The sequence below is a fragment of the Eubalaena glacialis genome, chromosome 12 (genome assembly GCF_028564815.1).
Source record: "Eubalaena glacialis isolate mEubGla1 chromosome 12, mEubGla1.1.hap2.+ XY, whole genome shotgun sequence".
NCBI classification, from domain to species: domain Eukaryota; kingdom Metazoa; phylum Chordata; class Mammalia; order Artiodactyla; family Balaenidae; genus Eubalaena; species Eubalaena glacialis.
In genome coordinates this window covers 43,444,818-43,463,938 of record NC_083727.1, presented here as the reverse complement: position 1 = coordinate 43,463,938, position 19,121 = coordinate 43,444,818, and the positions used below count along the sequence as shown (strand labels likewise).

The following is a 19,121-nucleotide window of genomic DNA, read 5'->3' as shown; positions in this document are numbered from 1 at the left end:
GTTCAATATCTGGGAATGGAGAGGAGATAGTCCTTTTAGATTATCAGGGGTTTGTATAGCCCCTTTACCTAAGTGTTCCTAGAGCCAAGATTTCGGTCTATGAAGAAAAAAGTCTCCATTTTTTGGTACAAGAACCTGAGGACAAGGTTGGAATATGGTCCTGCTTCGTCAGTGTTCAGGTTCTGTCTCAGGTTTCTGAACACTTGTTCATGCCATGGTGGCATCAGGGTGATGTTAATTTCCCCCCAGAGCTCCAGGGCTCAGTAGGTAGAAGCCAGGATCACTTGGAGAGATTTGGTCTCAAATCTCAGCTTTGCCACTTCCTAGTTATGCGACTGTAAGGAAATTCCTTAACCCCTCTAAACTTTGGTTTCTTCCTCTGCAAAACCCCAGTAAGGTAGCATTGCTATGATGGATTAAAAGAAATACTGTTTATTGCACTTAGCCTAGTGAATGGCACAAGTGCTCAGTAAATTTTAAGTGATTGTTCTAATGGACTTTCTGCTGATCTTTGCTATGTTTCTCTTTATTTCTCAGGGAGATGTTAATCTCTGTGGCTCTAGGCCAGGTGTTATCCCTCCTTATTTGTGGAATTAGCTTGACCAGCAAGTACCTGTCAGAAGATTTCCATGCCAATACACCAGTCTTCCAGAGTTTCCTCAATTACATCCTTCTCTTCTTGGTCTATACCACCACACTAGCTGTCAGACAAGGTAAGCATGCAAAATCCCAAGAATATAGCTTCGTTTCTCTTTTAGCAACATCTACAAGAGTGATGAGCGATGACCAGATTAACTTTATTCACCTACAGCGTCGTAAGACAATTCAACACCCCAAATCTCACTTTTCTATTTTGCAGTAATACAGCAAACAAAATGAGTGAGTAAATCACAAAGAAGCATAAATTGTGTGAATTCAGCAGGAAGTAGGAAATGCATGTATAGGCAGAAATGTACAATTGCTTATATTTGAATTCCTGTTAGCATTCCTTGTACCCCTCAGTGAATCTAAATAGACTGCTTCCCTGGAACCTGGAACAGGCCTGATGAAGCTGTCTTAATAAATGCTAACCCTTAGAAATCCAAGGGGATTACAGACAAATATATGTTCTTGGGAAAGTGTCACGAGAAAGATAAAAATAGTAAACACAAACAACTCTAGTAATAACAAAGGGGAAAAGAAAGAAAAGAAAGCTACCACAAATGGCCATGTGAGATGTTCTGTCTAAACTTAAGAGAGCCAAAACAATGAAACAAGTCCTCCAAGAGTCAGTGCAAGAAAAACTTATTAAAGGGCAATTGCAATCCTTGGGGTATATCTCTGGAGGATATACTTCAGAGACTTATGATTATACCTATGGCCCAGAAATTGCCAATAATAATCCCCCAGTAGCAGCTGTTGACTGTAAAATATGCACTGAAAAGTAGCCATTAATAGGTTTGAAGACAATTATATACCATAATAATGAATAAAGATATGTGTATAGCCATATACATCAATCCTAACAGTCATACTCTTTAGAAACTTTGCTAATAATCGTATATCAGCATTGAATTTTTACATTTCCTTATTTGGATTGTCCTTCAGAGTAATATTGCTTAATTAAAGTGATTTGACCAGGACTAGATTTCATCTTAGAGGGAGAGTAAAAATGAACAAGTTAGGACTGAATTCTAGTTTAACTTGGGATTTGTTTAAAGTATTGGAAAAGCTAATTTCATTTACTTCTCAAATATTGGTGTTATTGGTGTTTGTTTTTTAAAATTTAACAATCGTAGGCATAATTAATTTAAGAGTAAAATTTCAAATAAAACCTCAGGCTACAGAAGTTATAGACATTGAGTCTCAGCTATATTTCCTCAGTAGGATTTGGAAGCTAATGATTTTGAATGCCACAAATGCATTATCTAAACAGTTATACCCACAATTTCACCATTGGTGCCTCAATCCAGGAAAGAACTCCAGAAAATGAGGAAATTGGGGAGGCATATAATTAGAAATTTACTTATGAGAGACTGTTAACATGAGGAATGTATAGTTTGGTCGTTCAAGATGAGAGAGCTATGCAGTTCAACTTAAAAATCACTTAATGAAAGTTTGAATAATAGTTTAGAATTATTAAAGAATAGAATGATTTTAGCACAGTACAAGGATTATAATTAAGGATAGTAAGATGAAATGAAGAGCAATTTTGCAACACTCTAATATAACCAAAAAAAATCAAACAAAAGTGGTGAATTTACGTTTTCTAGAGATTTTTAGAACCAAACAGTCTAGACTACAAGACAACTAGCCTTTGGGTTCTTGTCAGTCTTACTTTCCAGGAGCCCAGAGATTTAACAAAAACTCTCATCAGGGAAAAAAATAAAATCAAGCCATTCTAAGAAACAGAGAATAATTTCACAGTTACAGGTAGAGACAGAAAAGCTTAAAAAACTAAATGTAGAAAAAGACCCAAAGTTAATAATAATACCTTCTGTCAAGGCTTTATAATGTGCCAGCTACTACATATGTGAATTACCTCTTTTACTCCTTCAATCCAAGGAAATAAGAATTATTATCCAAAATTTTATAAATGAGAGATCGGAGGCTCCCCCACCGTCAGGAACCTGCTCCAGGCTACAGAACTAGGAAGAGTAGGGGCCCCTCCCAGGCCAGGGCTGGGTGCCTTCATGGCCCACTGTGCCCACCCATGTGCGGTCTGGGGAGGAAGGAAGAGGGAAGGGAGACAGGTTTGAGCAAAAGGAGGATTTTTCCCCTTGAATTTCAAAACCCTGGATAAGAAACCAGCCCTGGGGGCAAAGTCTAGTGAGGCACAGCACTGATGTCAGGAGGATGTGACTGTAAACGGTGCTGGGAGAGGATGGCGAGGGTGGGCAGGGCAGAGGCACGACTGGAAGGAGGCCAAGGACCAGAAGCAGCAAGGAATTCAGAGGCTCTTTGGAAGGAAAAGACTGAAGAAGACCTGAGAAAATTCTGTCATTGCAGTTGGTGATGGAGAGAATCAGTTTCTAAAATGCCCTATCCAGAGATTTCTGCATTGCCTCAGATTATCACTAAATATGCTGGCATGTCTTTATTTGGGTGTTTACTCAGAATGTTTGTTTGTTTTAAGCTTCATCTTTAGAAGTTTTAATAGGCTGGCATTAAGCTAACATCTGGAAATCAACATAGTAATTACATTAATTTTGTATAGGCTGATTCAGTGCCATGTTCTAGAGACATAATAATCTCCTTCCTCATGCACCTCAAGATTTGAGAGGGAATGAACAGAGCAAAGAGGAGAGGATGGAAAGTGTGATGTGTGTGAGGGAAGTGCTGTCATGGCCACATTTTCTCCTCCCTTCCAGGTACTTCTAAGTACTCTGCCGGGAGCGCTGCAGGTCAGGATTGAGCAAGATGCCAGCCTTCCCAATTCTTCCAGCACAGATGTCACTGGCTCCACAGGGCCACCATATTCATTTGATACCACCTTAGGCCACGTAATAGCAGGAAGTTAGACTCAGGAGTTAACAATCTTTCTTTATCATTTTAATTATAAAATGTATGATTGTCACATGTAAACACAATGTGATAAATGCAAGAAGCCTTTCAAGAGCATTAAGGGTGATGTTATTATAAAAGCCTTGTGGAAATTTGACTTCAGAGTTAAAGTGAATTCTCCTCACCAAATTTGCACTGAACCAATGATCAAAGACTCTGAAGCAACAGAATGCAGTATAAGTTTCAGTGTAACGCCAGTTCAAACTCGAGTTTTGAATTTGTCCCTGATTATTAATTGGTTCCTACAAAAATTTGTAGAAAACCAAAAATTGATTCCTACAAAGACCATCCTCCTTAAAAAAAATTATATACTGTAGAGCAAGTTTTAAGGCTAGCCCTTCGTGATTGGAGCTAGGTTTTTTTATTCCAGATGGTTCTAAAATTTTTAAAAATCTTGCTGTTTCTCCTAAAGAGCTTCTTTAATACAACTCTGTAGAAAAAAATGTACTTCAAAAAAGTAGTTCCAATGACAGTGTATCACATTTGAGAATTCAGATAAAATTTAGATAGCTGTTACTTGGTTAGTTGTAACCACTTTGGGGAAGTTACTCAGACAATGTGGTGCAGTGGTTAAGAATCCGCCTGCCAATGCAGGAGACACGGGTTTGAACCCTGGTCCAGGAAGATCCCACCTGCCGTGGAGCAGCTAAACCCGTGCGCCGCAAATACTGAGCCTGCACTCTAGAGCCCGTGCACCGCAACTACTGAGCCCGCGTGCCACAACTACTGAAGCCTGCATGCCTAGAACCCGTGCTCCGCAACAAGAGAAGCCATCGCAAGGAGAAGCCGACACACCACAACGAAGAGTAGCCCCTGCTTGCTGCAACTAGAGAAAGCCCACGTGCAGCAACGAAGACCCAACACAGCCAAAAAAATATATATATATATATACCCATTGAAGTAATGCCTGAAATCCACTCACACTATATGTACAAAGTAGGGTTTCAGGAATTGTAAAGAAAAACGTAGTCCTCCTCTTGTGTTTCTCCTTTACTCTCACTCTACCACCACACCACAATACTTCTGACACCAGATGTGTGCGGCTTTTCCCACACCATGCAATTCCGTGACACCAGCTGGGTGTCTTACAATATAACTCAGTTCTGACAGTTCTATCTGGAGATGGATAGAAGTTATTACCTGTGCTTCTGACCTACCTGCTATAGATCAGAGGTTCCCACGAACCCTCCTTGGGTTTGGTTAATTTGCTCGAGCGTCTCACAGGACTCAGGAAAGCAGTTTACTTACTGTTTACCAGTTTATTGCAAAAGGATGTGATAAAGGATATAGATGTACACTCAGATGGAAGAGGTGAGTAGGGCAAGGTGTGTGGAAAGGGTCGTGGAGCCCCCACGCCCTCTCTGGGCACAGCACTCTTAGCACCTCCATGTCACGTGTTCACCAACCCTAGAGCTCTCCAAACCTCGTGCTTTTAGAATTTTTATGGAGGCTTCATTAGGTAGGCATGATCATTAACTTCATTTCCAGCCCCTCTCCTCTCTCTGGAAAATGGGAAGGCGGGGCTGAAAATTCCAGGCTTCTAATCATAGCTTGGTGTTTCTGGTGACCAGCCCCATCCAGGAGCGCTCCAAGAGCCACCTCATTAGAAACAAAAGAAATTCCTATCTCCCTGGAAATTGTAAGGGATTTAGGAGCTCTGTGTCAGGAACTAGGGTCAAAGACCAAATATTAGAACAAAATATGCTCCTAGCGTTCTTCTCACTTAGGAAATTACAAGTGTTTTGGGAGCTCTGTGCCAGGAACTGGGGGCAGAGAACGATATATATATATTTCTATTATCTCACAGGTATATGACTAAGAAAGTATAGTGAAGCTTCCCAAAACTTACGGATTTGCCTGGGAAGCCTCTTCCTCATGCCTACTTTTTTCTTAAAATTCCATGTAATACTAGCTGAAATCAGGAAGCAGAGAAACACAAAAAGCAAAGACTATGAACAACTAAAGACCACTCAGTTCTTGCATTTGGATGTAGAAGCAAGAAATGTGACAGGCTTTTAAAACAAAGGTGAAATAGGATATATTTCTTATCAAGAAAAATTATGTCATCAAACTTTTTGCCCATAAGCTTCTTTTATCAATTATTGCAAGAATCCTGCTGCTTCCCAGAACTACTTTCAGCAGTTCTTAAATAGTAGATATCCATGGTTCTTTTTTTGGCAGTTTTTAACTTCTGAATATATATAAACCACACAATTTTTAAATAGTCACTAATTTCTTCTTCCTTTTCTTCTGCCAATTTTTCTCAGTTCTTGCCTCTCCAACTTCTTTTTGTTTTCCTTATCAACAAGTTGCTCAGCGATGGGGGAGGTAAGGACTGTGGAGCTAAAGCAGGATGCTGAGAGTGAAAAGAAAACGCTTTCGTCCCTTGTGTTCTTCCTCAAGTCATGATGGCGGGGAAAGAATGGGTATCAGTAATGAACGCATGGATAGAATCAGAAGTGCCTGCTTCTTTTTGTATACAGACCCTAGAAAGAGAAGAAAAGGTTGCCACTGTTGAGCATCACTAGAGATATTCCTGGTGACTGGTTCTACAAGTTTTGCTTTTTCACTGAAAGATATTTTTATAAGCTCTTCCAATTTTGAATAAAAGACAAGCTTGCAGCTAAAAATTTGACGAGTATTGCATGAATTCCAGCAAATTCTTCCATACACATTAAAATATTTGTTGAATCTTTTATATATTTCTTTGGGTGAGTGTGAAAATGAAACAAGTTACTAATAGTACTAACAGAACACACAAAAATATCATCATGTGTAATCCCTTTGATTTTTTCCAAAGAGAATACTGAAAAGTAAATTCGTGCCTTACTGTTCAAGAGAAATATTCTCGGTTTGAACATTAAATTCCAGAAGACAGAAATCCTAGAGGTCTAGGTTCAAATTTCAGTTCTCAGTGGGGAGGCTGAAGGCATTAAGTCAGCTCAGGAATATCAAGCACTCACCCTCTCCTGATCCCTTTTACCCACTATCTTCTTTTTTCATCCGGAGCACTCAGGCAGGGCAGGATTGGTGAGAGAAATATATAAAGATGACAGCCTTGTCTACACACAATAGCTGGATGCAACTCATGGCCCAGTAGTCTAGTCCCCACAAGAATGTTCTTCTCAGAATTTGTACCAAAAAAGTATTGCTCCTTTTGGTGGTGGCTGGGGAGACATTAATCAGAAGATAATTGTTGCCTCTTCCAATGTAAGGCAGGCTTCATATTTGTTCTCTGCAGAAACACTATACTTCTTACACTTCTTACAGTTACATAGGCTAAATTCTCAATTACCAATGTTGCAAGATTTAAAATATCTGTGTAATTAGAAGAAATGTAGGACTTCATACGAAATAATATAGACCTCTCAGAAAACAACAACAAGGTCTGGGAAACGTAGGTATCTGGCATTTCACAGTATGTCAGACCCTAGAATCCCCTGAAGATCTCACCTCCCCAGTTCTGTTTGTATGGCTCTGCCTCTGTGAATCTTTGCCCCTTGCCTTTGTTGGAATTTTCTTTGGTGCTTACCATAGGAAGTCAAAAACACAGGCCAGAGCAGTAAAAAGAGTTAAAGCAGGATCCAGGATTTTCTCAGAGCAGAAGCCTCAGTTTCGTTTTGTTTTTTAATTTTATTTTATATTAGAGTACAGTTGATTTACAATTTTGTGTTAGTTTCAGGTGTACAGCAAAGTGATTCATTTATACATATACATGTATCCATTCTTTTTCAGAACTTTTCACATATAGGTTATTACAGAATATTGAGTAGAGTTTCCTGTGCTATACAGTAGGTCCTTGTTGATTATCTATTTCATATATAGTAGTGTGTATTTGTTAATTCCAAACTCCTAATTTATCCCTCCCCCCAATGTTCCCATTTTGGTAACCATAAGTTTGTTTTCAAAGTCTGTGAGTCTGTTTCTGTTTTGTAAATAAGTTCATTTGTATCATTTTTTTTTAGATTCCACATGTAAGTGATATCATATGATATTTGTCTTTCTCTGTCTGACTTACTTCACTTCATATGATCATCTCTAAGTCCATCCATGTTGCTGCAAATGGCATGATTTCATTCTTTTTTATGGTTGAGTAATATTCCATTATTCCAGTGATGTTGTATATATGTACAACATCGTCTTTATCCATTCATCTGTCGATGGACATTTTGGTTGCTTCTGTGTCTTGGCTATTGTAAATAGTGCTGCAACTAATGTTAAGGTGCATATATCTTTTCGAATTATGGTTTTCTGCAGGTATACGCCCAGGAGTGGGATTGCCATATCATATGGTAGATCAATTTTTCATTTTTTAAAGAACCTGCATACTATTCTCCATAGTGGTTGTACCAATTTACATTCCCACCAACAGTGTAGGAGGGTTCCCTTTTCTCCACACCCTCTCCAGCATTTATTGTTTGTATGTTTTTTGATCATGGCCATTCTGACCGATGTGAGGTGATACCTCACTGTAGTTTTGATTTGCACTTCTCTAATAGTTAGTGATGTTGAACATCGTTTCATGTGCTTTTTGGCCATCTTGTATGTTGAAGCCTGAGTTCTGCTCATACACAGCTAGTTCAGTTTCCAGTTCTCTGGATAACCTTGACTAAATCACTGAGAAGGGATTGTTAGATGGTTGGATAAGGAAGGACTTGACAAATGTAAATACTGAATTGTAACTCCCTTGAGAGTCGTGGGGGAGATATTACTGTCAGTTACCTACGTCTGGTGAGGTAATAGTCATTGGAGCCTCTTAAAACATCTCCCTTGTGGGAAATAACTTGGCAAACCTCCATTCCTGTTCCTTGTCATGTTGCATTTATTTTTACTTCATATGTATGATTGGAGAGTTTTATCCCCCAGAGTATAGAAAGGTTGTACCTCAGTGATTTCTGAAATGAACCTTGGTGGACACTCCATGGGAATTGTGCTTGTGTTGGGGAAGGGAGAAGAGAAGGTGGGGCAGCGGGGGGGGGGGGGGTGAAGGGATTTATACACAAACCATGCTGGGAAATTGTTAGAGAAGATCAAAGGAGAAAATTAAAATCCATTTCTAGCTAAACTGCCTGCCAGTATATGGAGCAACTGGAACTCTCATATACTGCTGCTGGGAATGCAAAACGATACGGACACCTTGGAAAACGGCTTGGCAGTTTCTTATAAAGTTAAACATCCACTTACCATGTAACCCATCAATCACATTCTTCGAAGAGAAATGAAAACATAATATCCACACAAAGAACTATATGCAAATGTCCATTGCAGTTTTATTCATATTCATAAGCCCAAACTGTAACCAACCCAAATGCTCATCAATTTGTGAAAGGAGAAAAACAGTTGTGGTAAATGCACACAATGGAGTATGACTCAGCCATAAAAGGAAAACGCTACTGATACATGCAATGATATGGATTAATCTCAAAAGCATTATGCTATGTGCAAGAAGCCAGACACGAAAGCTTATACACTGTATAATTACATAATGCATAGTAATGTGATGTTCTGGAAAAGGCAAAACTATAAAGTCAGGAAATAGATCAATGGTTGTTAGAGTGGGGAGTGGGGTGTTGACTGCAAAGGGACACAAGGGAACTTTTGGGGTAATGGAAATGTTCTGTATACCTTGATTGTTGTAGAGGTTACATGACTATATACATTTGTCAAAATTCTTCAAACTGTACACTTAAGAGGGGTGCCTTTTATTACATATAAATTATACTTTAATACACTTGACCAAAGGAAAAAAAAAAGAAAGAGAACTGACTGTCTACTCTCACTCCATGGTTGCCATGATGAAATAACGTATCACTGGGCTCAGAGTTTCCAATGTGTAGCTATTCCCTCAGTCACTTATGGATATTAGGAAATGCCATTAAAACTTCCTACTTCATTGTGGCATGCTTTCAGAATGCAAGAATGAGTACAGTTTCCTCCAACCCCAGAAAATGTACCTACTCTAAAGAACTTGTTCGTGGGACATGAATTATTATTTATCAAGCTCACAATCCATTAAATAATGTAAAAGTACATGAATTTCATACATATGCAGTGCTTACAGGGTGAATCTGCACCAAGTCAAGTCTCCCACAGTCTTAACCAAATTTACAGTACCTAATAGTGCATATACTGTTTGTGCTAAAGTGACTGAATCTCAAATAGAGTGATTCCTTAGCCAGAACTTTCAATATCACTTAGCACAATAAATGACTTTTAGATTGAAGGAAAATGACATGAATATGCAACACCATTTTCTTTTAATGAATCCTTACATAAACTTACACACACACACACACACACACACACACACTATACATCAGGCCCTCCCTTATTCCCCATGCCAAATACTTCATTAATGGATGCCCTTCTGATTCTTCTATTCCAAACAGCATATAAGCATGAAGGGAGGGATTGTCTCCCTGTTTTATCTGGAGTCTATGTTGACTGTTAATTCTGGAAATCTTTAAGCATTCATCTATCCATGCTGAGAGCTGGCATAGAGCAATACTCATTCTTGGCACGAAGCTCCAGCATTCTTGTGGGAGATTGAAGGGTGGTTACAAGATGATAACTATATTGCCTGAAGGAGATAAGTCCCCTTCTGCCAAAATAGTGCTTTGTATGTAATTAGTGTAAAAATTCAGAGGAATAGAATTTATCCTTACAATCATCTTTCTCATTAAAAAAGAATCATAATGGAAGAACAAAGCAGTCCCTGCAGTGAGTTGAATTGCTTTCCCTAAGTTTTCATTAAATCAAAGACTCAGCAGTTAGCCATCTTGCAGACACTATTGCAGTCTGCTGCATGAGAATTGCGGGGGGGGGGGGGGGGGATAAAACAATGAAGCAAACTTTTTTTTTCTTCACAGGATTAGAATTGCATTGTGATTATCTTTAGATCAGAGTTCCCTGTCCATGCATTTTTTTGACTGTCTGGTTTCATTGGTTTCCATTTCTGAGTTTTTGAGGACCAGGAAGAAGAATGTGTAACTCACCAAATTTAAATGTGATTCTTGCAAATGGTGGGTTCTGACTACAAGTTGGAGTGACTGGGCCCCTTCAGTGACCTATATGAGGAAAAAATATAAAAGAAATTGCTTCCAGATAAAAGAAAATATGATCAAAATTTGTTTGTGACCATTTGTTACTATTTGATATGTCTTTGTATGAAAGAACATGAATATTACTTTATTTTACCTTTAACTGCCTAATTAGTCATGTCTAAGAAAATGTCTACCCTTAAAAATCATATTTGGGAATTATTACTTATGTTCACTAAATTAAAATGTAACTTTAAACAATTAGGATCTAGACTTTTTCTGTTTCTCAGTTCAATAGAAATTCAAGAGCCATTGAGTCATCCTGGTTTAACTTGCCTGTGTGGTATTTCTTCATTTCACAAGTCAGGATAATAATAGTAACTGCCTTACAGCTTTCATGTGGACCAAGTGAGGTAATATATGTGGAAAACTCCTAGCACAGTGTCAGACATATAAAAAGCATTCAATGAATATAATCTGCCATCATTGGAATTAGATTTGCTTAATAAATGATTGATTTTCCTCCCCAGAAATTTGGATTTTACACATGTACCCCTTAATTTGAATCAATTCTATCATGCGGACCCTGAAATTCATTAGCCATATCCCAGCACTTATGTTCTCCTTAACTTGTCACTGGATGTCAGAGTAGGCACTGGTATGATTTACAGAGGGATCAAAAAGGAGAGACATTTTAGATGCTTTCTTACCTACGGTGTCCATTGTGAATGAGGGAATTCATTGATATAATTATTATACTAGAACAGGACTAATTCTGAAATGCCTGAGCCCAAGTCCTTCCCCCACCAGCATGTAGAGTGGGGCTCCCTCCTGCCTGAGGAAGCTACGTGGTGGGAGACCATGGGCACCCAGAATCTGTTCAGAAGGAGCCAGAGCCCCCCTTCAACTTTCAAGCATAACTTCACTCTAATGGTCCAAACTACAAGAAATCAGAAGGGGAAGGAGGGAATCTCGCTCCCATTTTTTGACAGGGTAAGAATATTATTTCTATTTTAAAGTTGAAAAATAAAATCAGGGTGACAATAGGAAAAAATAAAAGTAGTCCAAGATGAAAAAGAGCTGCGAAATACCCAGAGAGAGCACAAAGCACTGGGGGCTACACAGCCAGGGAAGTGTAGGCCGCCAGTGCGTCATTCTCTAGCTAAGAAGGGGAGAGGCTGTCACAGATCGCGGAGCCATCGCTCAGCCATCTTTCAGCAAGAAGAACACGCTGCAGACAAACTCAATGGACTACTAGGGCCTCAGCAAATTCAAAGCAGCTGGTTCTATACCTACACGCACAATTCAACTTTTGGCTTAGTGAATGTCATTCGCGGAGGCCGAAATTTCCAGCTGTGCTGTGTTAAACTCAGGACCATTATAGCACAGCTTTAAGCAAGCTATTGATTTTACACTTTTGTCAGCCTAAAAGAAACTAAGATCACTCAGGAGCAAGCAAAGACCTCAACTTCTAAAAATAAAGTTAAGGAACTTGGTAACTTCTTTTTCACAGAAATGTGTGGGCAGAGCTTATATAAGTGGCATAAATGTAGAAGTCTCTGCACTGTTAAAAATTGTAAGTTGTTTACTATATGGAAACCTAATAGATCTCAATCCCTGATTTCTCTTTTTTTGGTATCAGATATGTTGACTAATTTAGATATCTGACAGGAAAGTCATTGATAAATGTGTTCCTATACTCAGTGTCTCTTAACTGAAGGAATCAACCTGGTGTACAAGCCAAGGATTCAAATTCTCCCTAGCCTACAGAGGTTTATAGTTTTAGTTCTGCCCATGATTACTTCATACAGAACCTTCTAGAACACTCTGACCTGATTACATCTATTCAACTTTCTCTTATCTAAATTTAAGTTATCTTACTTTCCTCAGTTGCTCATTCCTCCTTTATGTATTCTTTCATACATTATTTCATTCATTAGGTCGGCAAACACTTCTTGAGGGCCTTGTTCTGTTAGGCACTGTATTACCAGGTGTGAAGGATACCTAACTGAGTGAAGATGATCTCCCTTCTGACACCCCTTCTAAGCTCACAGACAAGAGGAGGAGAGGAAACAGTCCCTGTCATTGCAAGAGTACAGACAGAGCTGAGCGCCACCCCCCCCAGCTTTCCCTTATCTCCACCAAATTTCCGTTGCAAAAGAATTTACTTCTCTGCTATCCATTTTATCACTCTTTGCTCCATTCAGCCACCCTTTCCCAATTATTCACAGCAGAAGGATTCAGTCCAAGCAGTTAGAATCAATCCATTGCTGTTTCATGACCTTCCTCTTGGCCTTTCTTTGATGGTGCACACCCCTTGCTCCAGGACCCTGACTTTGCATTCAGAAGAGTGGCAGCTGTTCCCCCAGTCCCTGCACCACCCCCCATGCTGTCTCCTGGGAGAACGCAGCACAGACATCACCCACCTCCTTTATTTAGACTTGGCTGTGGCAACTTCCTGGCTGCTAGGCGTCTATGAGCTAGAGCAGTTGGTATTTTCATGATTATTAGTGGCTCCCAAGACCCTCAAAAGTCTCTTCTCCTCTTACAGGCAGTTTATTTATGGATCACAGATTTACGTCTTTTTGCCTGACTTAAGTGACCCCTTTATGTAGTGGAAAATAGCCCTTTACTTTTCTGGCTTTATCCTTTTAAGAAGTCTACCTTTCTGGTGATTTAGGAATGTACCTTTAGCACTTACTGTTACATGAATTTAAGCTCTTCTCAAGTTTCTAACAACCATAAAATAGAAACCACAATAATTTAATGTTATAAAATGAAAAGTAATAATACAGTGGAGGATATCAGAGTTTACAGCCTTTATTCCAGTACCTGACAAAGGGAAAAGGCTGCCAACCACTCACTGGGACCTTTAGCGTATGTGGAGGGGTGAGAAGGAAGGACAAAATATCAACCGCTTGCTTTCAACCAACTAGCACATCTTATTTTCTTAGTGTTCAGCATGCTCCATTCAGCACGTATTCATCACATCTCTTTCAGGGTGTTAGGTTTCCATTTCGTAGTATTCTAGAGGAGTAAACTAGGGTTACAATAGGTGCAATTTCCAGTAGTTCCAATTCATTTCTAGAAAGTAGCACAGATAAATATCCAACTAAGTACAGCAATGATTATAATTCCCTTGAAGAAACCATTATTGCATCCTCTTAATCTTGTACCAAAATCCCTGATCTAAATCTATTTATTCATGGCTTCACCTGAAAACCAGAAAAGAGTATCTCCCCTTAGCAAGCATATCTCTAGCCATAGGTATCCCCTGTGTATCAATGCAGCTCCCAAGGTTAAAGCTTAAACACAGCCAGCAACTAACTTAGAAAAGTCCCACCATCTCTGAGGTTGAAGTTTCATTTGATTGTGGAATATATTGATGGTACAAAGTTGTCTTCAGTTAAATTTCACAAATATTTATTGAGCCCACTGGGTACCAGCACCTGATGAGACCCCTTCAGATGCCCTCTCTCCATCCCCATCAACCCTAGCACTGCCGAGCATTCCTTCTCACCTGGACTGCCGCTACCACCCCTGAACAGCTCTCTGTCTCTGACATCTGCCACATCTTCATCACTGTAATCCCTCTTTTAAAACTTTATTTATGCTAAGCTAAAGTGCAGCAGTCAACCAGGCTTTGGATGATCATGTAAATCTTGTTTATTTGTGACTTTTATTGAAACCAGGATTTTTAAAAACAGTTGGGAGAGGAATTGGTTAATGAAAGGTGACTATTTCCCATGTCAATTAAAATCAACATCTACTTTCCAGCTTCATTTTGTAAACCGAAATACGGTCTTTTAACAAGGATTCAAAGAGACTCAGAATCAAGATACTAGGATGTTGCTGTTTCTGCTTTCTAATATGCCCATCTACTTGAGGAAAGGAGACCAGAGATTTAATAACTAATTTTTGTTTTCTGAGTAGGGTGTCTTCTGAAGTGCAAGGCAAGTTGCCTTGGGTTTTAGAGCAGGAGACGTTGATCGTAATGTAAAAAAATAAACTTAATATTTTAGGTACTAGTTTCAGAAGATATAACTTTGGTTCATACTGTGCTCTGTACACAGCATTATCGCTAAACTCAAAGAATTCAGTTCTGGAATTCCCTGGCAGTCCAGTGGTTAGGACTCGGCACTTTCACTGCTGTGGAGCGGGTTCTATCCCTGGTTGGGAACTAAGATCCCAGATCCCGCAAGCCATGTGGCGCAGCAAAAAAAAAAAGAAATCAGTTCATCTCTTAATATAGAACTTCCAATTAAAATCAATTCAGACACAGAAAGACAAATATCATATGATACTGCTTATATGTGGAATCTAAAAAAAGTACAGAAGAACTTATTTACAAAACAGAAGTAGAGTCACAAATGTAGAAAACAAACTTATGGTTACCAGGGGATGGGGGAGGCGGGAGGGATAAATTGGGAGATTGGGATTGACATATACACACTACTATATATAAAATAGATAACTAATAAGGACCTACTTTATAGCACAAGGAACTCTACTCAATACTCTGATGGCCTATATGCGAAAAGATTCTAAAAAAAGAGGGCATATAAGTACATGTATAACTGATTCACTTTGCTCTGCACCTGAAACTAACACAACTTTGTAAATCAACTATACTCCAATAAAAATTTAAAAAATAAAATAAAATCAATTCACTTTTGTTGAAAGTTAAAATAAACTGGAAGATCTCCTTAATAAAAAAATCTTCTGATCAAAGATCTTTGTTGGAGTACTTCTAAGGCAGATGTATACTTCATAAAAACTGCTAAATACTAAGAAGAAACCATGAAAGCTCAAGAGACTCAGACAATATTTGAGATGACAATGTTATAACCATTTATAAAATGTATTTGTATTTTTAAATTACTCAAGTAATACATGAATATAAACATTACAAACATTCATAAACATTGCAAATACAGAGATAAATATTTTTTTTAAAAATGAGATAGTGCTTCTCACCCACCACATAAATGCCACTCTCTTCTTCAAAGGAAATCTTTGTTAAAATTTTGTATTCACCATTCACAGAATTTTTCTATGCATATGCGTTCATGTACATAATTATAATGTGTTTTTCATGTAAATGCTAGGAGCTATACATATTGTTCTGAAACTTGCTTTTTTCACTTAATAATATATACTGGAAATTTTTCCATCTCAGTACATGTATATTTACCTAATCATTTTTAATTGCTACGATAGTATTGATAAACTCACAATTACTGGTCATACAGATTGTTGCCAATTTTGCATTTCCATCCATTTACAAGAAACAACCTTGTAGATATATCTTTAAATACATCTGAGAGTATCTCATAGTTTAGATTTCTAAAAATTTAAATGCTGAGTCAAGAGGCATTTTAAATATTGATAAATATCACCGAATCTGTCCTCTCCAAAAGGTATTACCAGTTCAAAAGCATACTAACACTATTTGGGAGTATCTGTTTTCCCACTTACTTATTGACATTTGATATTATCAGTAACTTTTTTTCAATCTGAAAGGTGAAAAATACTTATTGTTTTAAATTTCATTTCCTTAATTACCAGTGAAATGAGCATCCTTTCACATGTTTATGGGCAAGATGAAATAACTTTTAAACCCTAAAGTAAAAACATGAAATGATAATGATCCCTCTGCAGTCTGTTCTTGGTGTAAGGGTAAGTCCCAGTGGACTTCTTTCCTTCTTTCTTTAACTCAGTCTCTTGTTTTCATCTCCTCATGAATTAGTGCAAAGAAGGGAAAACAAATGGGCCCTGTGATACCTTCCTCGGGAAGAACGCCACCGCCAAAACATTGGAGTAATAATGTAGAAATTTATATCATCCATAAACCTTTTATAGTAGTGTAATTAGTAGGGCTATTAATACTACCCAAGCCTAGCTTTCTTTATGGCTGTAAACACAGCTTGTGATCACATAAATGACATCAGTAATAATCCTTTAGGGCATCATGTAGACTAAAGTACTTGAGTCAGTTTAGCTGTGGTATAACCAGAATATCCATTCAAAAAAAAAAGATTATTTTTGCTTAGAAAGCAGAATATGAGGGATAACCCAGGGGCATTTTCCAGCATTTGGATTTTGGATTCCAGGGGAGGTTTACCAGTGTTAATATGTCTGAGAAGAATGGATCAGAGAGAGAAATAGAGATAATTTTAGCCATTATCAGTGCAGGAATATGCCCATCAGCCAAATAGATCCTGTCTTTTTCTATAGCTCAGTGTCATTTACATATGGTTTTCTTCACTCTTGTGGCATTTTTATTAATGTTTAATACAAAAAGAATGAAGTCAGTTTAGTATATATGTTTTTTAATCTCTTCTGTAAAAAATAATGAAAGTGGCATGGAAGTAGGTTCCAGGAATCCCAAATCAGTATAAATTAGCAGCATGGTTTAGATGACTGCTGTGGGATTCAGAATAGTCAAATTACATTCAAGGACGGTTTCTACCATGGTTACGTTCCTTCCTTAAGCAGGTCAACTTAATATCTCTGTGACTCAAATTTCCTCCCTAAAAAAATGAGGATGACTATTAAATAAAAATTGTTTACTAATATATATTGATCATTTTATGTGCTCCAAGGTGGTTTCATTAAAATATCAATCTAGTTGATATTTGAGAGACAGTATTCAATTGTATGTGACTTTTCTAGGGTTGGCCTTTAATTTACTTCTGGCTCTGAATAAAACTAGTATATTCCAGGATGAGTAAGACTTTTCTGAAGCAACAGGTGAAAAGCCAGTCCATTCAACTTGGATAATTATTGACAGAGAAGAACACACTTAAATGAGGGAGAAAGAAAGAAATAGTGCATAGTGAGTTTGTTTGATTTTATGACCATGCTATGCACCATTTCAAGTACCCCCCAAAGGAGAAAGAGAAAGGAAATGAGAATATACAACACAACTACATCATCTATAAGCCTTATAACCATCATTTAGGTCATTTTATGGATACAGAAACTGAAGCTTTGAGATACTGACTTATCAAAAAGTGTAGAGCCGCTTCCATTTAGCATATAGTAAATCACAAAAGACCGTCAGTCTCACTCTACCAACAAAAAACATATAAAATCATTGTTTTTATGAACCTACCAGAAAGCTGAGGAAGAAAAGAGACCTAAATGTATAAAAACTTTCCAGAAAATTCCCTTTGTAAGACAGAAAAGATTCACAGCTTCTCTCATTCATGGCAGAGTGACAAGAGAAGGAATCCACATAGAGGTAAAAAAAAAAAGGCAACCAAAACTTTAGCTTTTACTGTCCACATGTGAGCTGGTATGGCAGATTTTAATTCTAAAGGACCCCAGCCACAGAGCAGGTCTACGTATACCTGCAAACTATATTGCATGGATCTGTGTCTAGTGCTGGGCGTGTAGTATACCAAAGCCTGAGGTGTGGAGCAGGAGAGCTAAAAGAGATTCCACCTGAGATGTGTGGAGCCTCCCAGGTACATGGCAGTCTTCCTTTGAAGGTGGAGGGAACAGTTCAGGAGATCTAAGAGAAATGAACTTGAGGCACTATAGACTTTCACCTTCCAAGGGTTGGAGGCATGACAGGATTGCTGAGGGAAATCTTTCAGAGACATTCCAGACAGAGATTTCTATGGTGCAGAAAACCTATCACATGACTGGAGAGCAAAGATAATTCCCCAGCAACCCAAACAGTAGTCAGCTGAGGTATAATGCAAAGATATATTTTTTAATGGTTCAGACAGTTGGTTGCTTGGTTGCAAAGTGCAGAGAGCTCTAAAACCTCAACAGTGCTCAAACCTCAAGTCTCGAAAAAAGGTAGTGCTGATCCTGCTTGCAAATATTTGAAGTCAGCAGTGAACTAAGTCAAACTAAAGGTACAAGAAAGTGCAGCCCCACTGATCAGATTGACTCAGTCCCAAAAACCAAGCAGCCTGACACAAAAAGGGCATCCTCTTTTGGAAAGTAAATATTATTTAGTTCAGTCTCTACTGTTATTTTATACAAAATGTCCAGATACAATAAAAAATTACTAGACATGTGAAGAAGCAAGAAAAATGTGACACATGGTCAAGAGAGAAAATAATCAATAGAAACAGACCCAGTGATGTCATAGATATTGGAATTATCAGACAAGAACTTAATAATAACTATGATAAAAATCATAAGTTCTAGTGGAAGAGGTTGAAGATATGGGGAATTTCATCAGAGACCAGGAAACTATTTTTAAAATAGTCAAGTAGGAATGCTAGAGATAAAAAAACACAATATCATAAATGAAGAATGTAGGATTCAGCAGAGGAAAGAATCTGTACACTTGAAGATAGGTGAGTACAAAATATCCAGTTGGAACAGGAAAAAAATGAGTGAAAAAAACAAAACAAAACAGAATAGACTATCTGGGACAAAATGAAATGATCCATTATGCATGTGATTGGACTCCAGAAGAAGAGAGAGACAATGGGGCAGAATAAATATTTGAAGAAATCTTAGCTAAGAACTTTTCAAATTTGTTGAAGGACATCAAATAGATCCAAGAAGCTC

General features: G+C 38.1%; 1 protein-coding gene across 1 annotated transcript in view; it reads left to right on the top strand.

Moving 5' to 3' along the window:
* Positions 1-19,121, top strand: part of SLC35F1 (solute carrier family 35 member F1) — a 400,751-nt gene that overhangs the window by 239,341 nt on the left and 142,289 nt on the right. The window contains exon 2 of the mRNA XM_061206841.1: positions 538-713. Coding sequence (XP_061062824.1) covers positions 538-713 — 176 coding nt within the window. The remainder of the gene's footprint in view (positions 1-537; positions 714-19,121) is intronic.